This window comes from Solanum stenotomum, chromosome 10, assembly GCF_019186545.1.
Source record: "Solanum stenotomum isolate F172 chromosome 10, ASM1918654v1, whole genome shotgun sequence".
Lineage (NCBI taxonomy): Eukaryota > Viridiplantae > Streptophyta > Magnoliopsida > Solanales > Solanaceae > Solanum > Solanum stenotomum.
The window spans coordinates 51,650,426-51,657,281 of record NC_064291.1 but is presented as its reverse complement, the minus strand read 5'-3'; the positions used below and the strand labels follow the sequence as shown (position 1 = coordinate 51,657,281).

The 6,856-nt window shown below is 36.4% G+C and overlaps 1 protein-coding gene across 2 annotated transcripts; it reads right to left on the bottom strand.

The window, feature by feature from the left end:
• Nucleotides 1-1,059: 1,059 nt before the first annotated feature.
• Nucleotides 1,060-6,401, bottom strand: LOC125841391 (SNF2 domain-containing protein CLASSY 4-like). Of its 2 annotated transcripts, none has more exons than XM_049520507.1 (5): nucleotides 6,198-6,401; nucleotides 4,478-5,910; nucleotides 1,802-3,643; nucleotides 1,581-1,684; nucleotides 1,060-1,276 (listed from the first exon to the last, which is right to left on the bottom strand). In XM_049520507.1, exons 2-3 carry the CDS (start codon nucleotides 5,888-5,890, stop codon nucleotides 1,802-1,804), a joined length of 3,255 nt encoding a protein of 1,084 aa, XP_049376464.1. In that variant the 5' UTR covers nucleotides 5,891-5,910; nucleotides 6,198-6,401; the 3' UTR covers nucleotides 1,060-1,276; nucleotides 1,581-1,684. The 2 variants fall into 2 exon arrangements, with proteins under 2 accessions (XP_049376464.1, XP_049376465.1); XM_049520508.1 differs by having other exon boundaries at nucleotides 1,060-1,248.
• Nucleotides 6,402-6,856: the final 455 nt, after the last annotated feature.

Genomic DNA, 6,856 nt, shown 5'->3' with positions numbered 1-6,856 from the left:
GGATGGTGGAGGAGATGACTATAGTAGCGATTGTGGTAACAAACGAGTATAAATGGCTAGTAATGGTGGTGACAGTTGTGATGGTGGAGGTGGTTAGTGTTGTAGTGATTGACGTGATGGTAGTGATTGTTTTTATTTTTTTTAAAATCAAAGACAGATGGTAGTTAGTGATAGTGATGATGGTGGTGAATTGGTGATTATGATGATGAAGTTGGTTGATGTTAGTAGTTGATGGTGGTGACTGAAGAATGTGTACGATTGATAGTAGTGATAGTTGTGATGACAAAGGTAGTTAGTAGTGATGGATGGTGGTTATCGAGAGAGTGATGGTGATAATTATTCACACAAAATACCTCATAGTAATATTCAAAAAAAATTAATGATTAAAATCTATTCAGACCAAAAGAGTATTTAAATCTTAATGTATACAAATGCACTAAAATGACTAAGGTCTAAAACTCTAAACTATTAAAATTCAAATCTCTTTTAAGTGAAAAAAAAATGAAGCTTTAAAATAGAAGGGTGGAATATTTACTATGTACATAGATAACATTAAATCATATCAACTTATTATCGTTAAGTAATTTAATAAGGTAAAAATATTTTTAAAGTAATCATGCTCTAGGGAATTTTAGTAGCCCGTTGACATGCTACCTAATTTTTTACCTTATTAGTGATAATTCCATTCTCGACCTTGTAATCCCCCTTCCCCAATATATTTTTTGTTTAAAAAATTAACTGTAATTAAGTACTTAAAGATTATTAACAAGCACATATCATATACTTTACCCCCTTCTTATTCTTTTATTATTTTGCCTTATTTTACTATGATTAAATTGCAAACTGTACTAATTGTTTACTCAAGTGTGTCATTTACATGTGAAAGAACACAAGCTTTTGGCACTTCACAACTACAATAACTTGAAAGTTTATGTTAAGGCATTGTGATCACTGTTAAATAAAGTATTCACTTAATTATTTTGAAAATAAACTTTCAAAACCATAAAATATAATGCAAAGTAACATATAAATAAGCATGAAGCCAATTTACTATCTACAAGTGGAATCATATATACCAAGAGACTTGAGCCAAAATACAATTGTGTTGAGGAATATGCTACACAGATGAAAGAGCCTGAGATTTTTCACAGTTCTGAAACAAAAAAATGTCTGGCAAAACAATGTTACAAGAACATCCTGTGGGTGATGAAAACTCCTATCAGCATTCTTCATTAACCAGGCGTGAATCTGCCGTTCTTGAATTGTACCAAAATGCCTGAAACCAGAAGGAAAGGAATAAGAAAAAGATAAGAACGTTAAAAAAAAAAGTTCTTTCATGTCTAAAATCGTAGCATTCCTGATATTTTTTTTATTAAGAGTGTTCTCCAGTTTATGACAGTAATGCAAATTAACTAGTTTGCTTATCGATAAAGGCAGGGGGCACTAGTTACTAGTGAAGTTCTCCGATGTCCTGGGATCATTCATTGGTATTATGTAATGAGGAAATAAGTACAGGAGTTCTTGTGAATACATCATTTAGAATCTTGAGAAAAATGCTTACTGATAGCATGGTAGTGTACCTGTCATGAAGCACCTCACAAAAGGATGACTGCAAAAATTCTTCTAGGCTCTGCTGTAAGTCGTAACAAGTGTCCTTCACAACCCAAAAAAAGCTCCAACCGATCTGATAAGAAAGAGATAAAAGTAGTTGAGCCATTTTCCAAAGATAGGGAGTTAACAAAATAAACTAAACAAGTCTGGTTGCTTCATGTACCAGCAAACAAGAAGAAAGCATACTAACCTAACAGCTCAGTTTTGAAGGTTGGTTACGAGAATTAAAGCATGTAGTAGGAGGCACCACACGTGGTGCATGAGATAGTTTTTCAAAAATATGACGGAGGCACTCATGCTTAACCATGGATTCTAGTACGGTATCCTCTGACACAGAACATGAAGGATCCATCTTGAAAGTATTCACTTTATTCCTAGACATAATAACATCTGAATGATATTTTTTTTTTGTCTGCTGTTCGATCTTGTCCACCTCCCATTTTGATGACACTGGACAGTAAACATGAACAAATTTAGTCTGACCATTTCTGTAGGCTCGACTGATGGCTTGCTGTTCTACTGAGGGATTCCAGAGAACGTCAAGCAAAACCACTCTTGAGGCCCCTATAAGACTTATTCCTTCTGAACAGGCTTTTATTGATGCAAGAAGAACTTTTACATCACTCTTAGGGTCATTAAGAGAATTTATTGATATCTGCCGCTGCTTTACATCAAGTTTTCCATCCATATAGAGGATCTCTCGGCCTAAAGTCCAGCCAAAAAGAGAATTGAGTTGCTCCTTGATCAAGTTTAGAGGATCAAGTAACTGGCTAAATATTATAACCCTCTCCTTCAATCCACCACAGAGTCTGATTAGTTCAACAACAAATTTCATTTTTACTCCATTATCTGGATCCAACCGACATCCTCTTTCTTTTAGCTGACTTTCTAAGTCAGCGAACTCCTTCCTCGTTGCCACTAATGAAGGATGAACAGAGATTAGAGACACCATATTTTGTTCGTAAAAGGAGCCTGGATTCTCTGGAATTCTTTTAAGCAACTCCTTCTGCAAATGTGTGGGCTTCAAATGTATCACAATATCCCTTATACCCGGAAGGCTTACCTTCTTCACATTTTCACTACATTTATGGACTAGTGGTGCAATCATATCCCTAAGCTCTTCCAATGCTCGGACATTCTTGTCAATGGAACTGCTAAGATAAGCCCATTTATGCTCCAAATCTGCAGCAAATTTTGGACTAACTACGCATAGGGTGTTGTACAACTCTTTGATGTTATTCTGGAACGGAGTTCCAGACAAAAGAATGCGCTTCTCTGTTTCAATTTTATTCAAAGCTTTCCACACAAGGCTTTGATCGTTCCGAGCAGTGTGCCCTTCTTCAAGGACCAGAAGACCAGGTAACTTTAGAAGTATTTCTCTAATCTCTGTGGCATAACTGTCTCCATCTTCTCCCGTGAGAATCCTAAACAAGTCATAGCTGATTCCCAAAACACTCTTACTTTTAGCCCAGGATCTCAGCTTCACCATACGTATAAGGTGTGGATTGTTTTTTCCGGCACGGGATAAACAGTGGAAGACACTAACAGTGGCTTCATCTTCCTGGAAAGAGAAATCTTTGCTGTTCAAGTTGTGGAAGGGAATGTCAACCTCCCACTTTTGGAACTCGGCTTCCCAGTTAAGAAGCAAATTGGATGGAGCTATGATTACAGGCCGACACTTTGGAAACTGCTTCAAAAATGCCTGAAGAAATACTATAGTGAGACGGGTTTTTCCTGTGCCAGGTGGATGTGAGATTATGCATCCTCCCCTATTACCAGATATAGGCTCTTTCAGCTTCTCAAGATACATATCTCCAACAATATTTCTCCACATGAACTCAAATCCTTCACGCTGATGAGGATACATTGTTGTTTTGGCACTAAGGGGAACTAAATCCCACACAGTTCCTTCCCCATAAATAGCAGCATCATGAACGGCAGAAGAATCATAAAATTTGAAGCCGTCAACTTCCAAGAGGGATGGCGACTCTCCAAAATATTTTCTTTCATGTCTCCCTCGGGTTCTCTCAGCCTTCAAGAATTTAAGAGTGAACAAAAAATAAATTAGAGAGCAGAGTTCATAAAATCAAATATAAGAATGGCAAAAGAACATGTAACTGGGGCTATCAAGTGTAAATATTAATTTATGAACTAACAAATCTTACAAACTAATTTTGCATGAACTAAATTATTATCCTTAACTGATGCATACTGTTTACTTTATGTTTAGGGGTTGTAATTTATCCCAGGCTATGGTTTGTATAGTCCTGTGGTTTTTCTTTTCCTAGAGCTGTAAACTGTTTTTATTTGATAATAAAGTTAAAACTTATTTACCAAGAAAAAGGATGGTAAAAGAACATGTAACTAGGGATATCAAGCATAAATATTAATTATGGACTATCAAGAATAAATACGTATTAATTATGGACAAAGAAACTCACAAACTAATTGACTGAACTAATTCCATTTATTGCTGTAAATTTTTAGCATGTCCATTTAACCGAAAGAGAAACTATTAGGCCATAGCAAACTGTCAAAGTTTACATATTCAAGAACTTATTACGAATCTTTGAGGCATAGAACCAACTGCATTATTGTTATCATGCACTATGTCAAGCACGCTTTCAGATCTCAATCATCCTAACAGTTTAAAACAACAAGTACTTCCAGCTTGGCAAAGCTATAGAAAAAGCTGCCATGAATTTAGATTAGTATATGTGCAGGTTTGCAGGAGAATAAAATAAAAAACTACTACACAGTCATTAAGATAAAGATGGGATCTATTAAAGTAATAACAACAGATCATGTAAATTGTGTTCCTAATTGAAAAGAGAAGTGCTTGACAGGATAAAACTCGTATACTTACAAATGGAGGGAAGATGTACTTGCTCTCCAAATGCACATGGGAACAAACTTTACAGATGAGTCCAATTTGTTCATCTAGAACAAGCTGGTGGTTCCCCATCTGACAGCCACTTATTTTTTCACTTTGTATAGGTGAATCAGATGGATTTGTAAAGCCAATACGTGATTCTAAGATACACATGTCCATTTCAACAAAAAGATCATCAACTCCCTTTTCCCATTCTTCTTTCTCTGGCGGGAGAGGTTCCTCGTCTTCAAACCGGAATATTAAAGGAAGTGTTTCTTTGACAGGAACCTGTTCCTTTTGTTCTTTCTCTTCAGGAGGAGTTAGTTTATCATGATCATCAACATTTATTATAGAATCAACGACAAACTTCAGAAATTCAGAATCTTTAAGAATCTTCTTCCGAGTCTTTCTAACCTTTCGAACAGCATCCTTTTGAACAACATTTTGCACCGACTCATCAACATCACAGTCCTCCTCAGATGAGGATTCACTAAGAAGAATCGGGCTGCTACAATTTCCATGGTTTAACTTCTTCTTTTTGGACTTAGGAAGTGAGCGCGGCCGAAGAAGATATGATCGGCCTTTGTTGTTCTTTTCACCCTTAACAGCAAGCTGAGGTACTAGCTCCCCACCATCTGACTCCTTGTTTCGTTCTTCATGGTGTTCTTGCTCTGTTGGACAACTCAGATCATCATCTTTCAATGTATCACCATCTTCTGATTCCTCATCATCTTTCGATTTATCACTTCTTACATCATCAGATTCACTAGAACTTGATGATTCTTTCACCTGGTAATTCTCATCTTCGGAGTCATCATTATCCTCATCACTTGAAGCTTCAGATTCTGACTCAGAAGATGCAATTGGAACAACAACCTCTTCTGATTTATCTGTGGTCCAACACATGCTTGAGGTGGATGAAACAACCTCATCTGCTACATTCAATGTAGGACTCTTTAACCCAACAGAGCCCACATTGGACCAAGATACTGAACATGATCCAGTATTTACAGCAGAGCCTGCAGCAGCCTCCCCAATTAAAACATCATTCTCCTTCCCCTCCTCCTCCCCATCATCATCAGATATTTCGTGGATGAAAGGCGGTTTCGTAATGGACTCACAAGTTCCTGGGCTGAAGTTACTCCTCCCATTGTCCACCTTTACCATACTTCCATCTTCTGATTTTTCCATTTTTCTCTTGCCATCTGCAGAATCTGTGTTCTCCTCCACCCTATCTCTTTTCCTCCCACAACTCACATCCTCTACAATATTCACCGAACAAGTCGAAGACTGAGTAGGATTACCAGTTCGACCCAAACTATTCCTTTTCTCAATTAACTCAACCCAATATTTCAAGAATTGCTGTCTAGTCCTCCTCCTTGGAAGAGACACATCCCCTGAATCCATCCTCCAGAATAACTAAACCCCTGATGCAAAATACACAATATTTATTGATCAAAATACACAACCACTAGCACAATTAAAAAGAAAAAAAACCCAGAAACTAAATCCCCTAACCCAACCAAGAAACAACATCCCCATAACAGAACAATCACATGCATCAATGAACACTCTTTCACGAATACCCTATTCTGCCGGAAAATCAAGAATCAAAATAACTCCCAATTCTTGATTAAAAAACTAAAATTGAATGCACACATACATACATACACTAGTGTACAATGAGATAAAGAAAAGTAACTAAAAGACTAACCTTTTTCTGAACAAATCCTGCCGTGAGAGAGGCGGAGATAGAGAGGCGGAGGTGGTTGGTTTTGCTACGGAAGTGAAACAGGGAGTAGTTTATAGGCTAAAGTCACAAACTTGTCAGCATATTTTCAACTTTAACATATATAATTATTATACACTTTTAGCTGACCTGGCATGAAATTCCGACACCATCGGCTAGACGACACTTATTTACAATCGATTGACTTATATAATACACTGTCACATTGTTAAAATTCATAACTTTATTATTTTTTAATTTTTTACTTATTTTAAAGTAAAAATATTTAAAATACTTTTATTTTATATATATATATTTAAGTTTTTTTTTTCTTTACTCTAACAACTGTCACAGTTTTGTTCGCCGGAAAAAATGGTGACTGCTGCTGCTGTTCTTTTTCTCTATTTCTTCCTGCCTCTTTTCTATCAGACACTATTAGATTTAAAACCCCAAAAGGTCAAATCGAGAAGAAAAAAATGAATTTGATGTAAAAATTCAAAATTAAAAAGGGAAAGAAGAAGAAATTTTGGAGTTTTAGGGACGGCCGACGGATGGGGGTGGAATCTGAATCTAGGAGAAGAAAGGGGGAGGGTGGTTGGGTTAGGGTTTAGAAATCAGATTTGTTTTTTTAGTTTATTAAAAAT

Bases quoted from the DNA above. Each gene is read 5' to 3' on its own strand.
- LOC125841391 (XM_049520507.1), bottom strand. From the start codon at position 5,890: ATGGATTCAGGGGATGTGTCTCTTCCAAGGAGGAGGACTAGACAGCAA. The intron at 3,644-4,477 runs GTAAGTATACGA...AAATTCTTGAAG, and splicing joins AGTACATCTTCCCTCCATTT to GCTGAGAGAACCCGAGGGAG.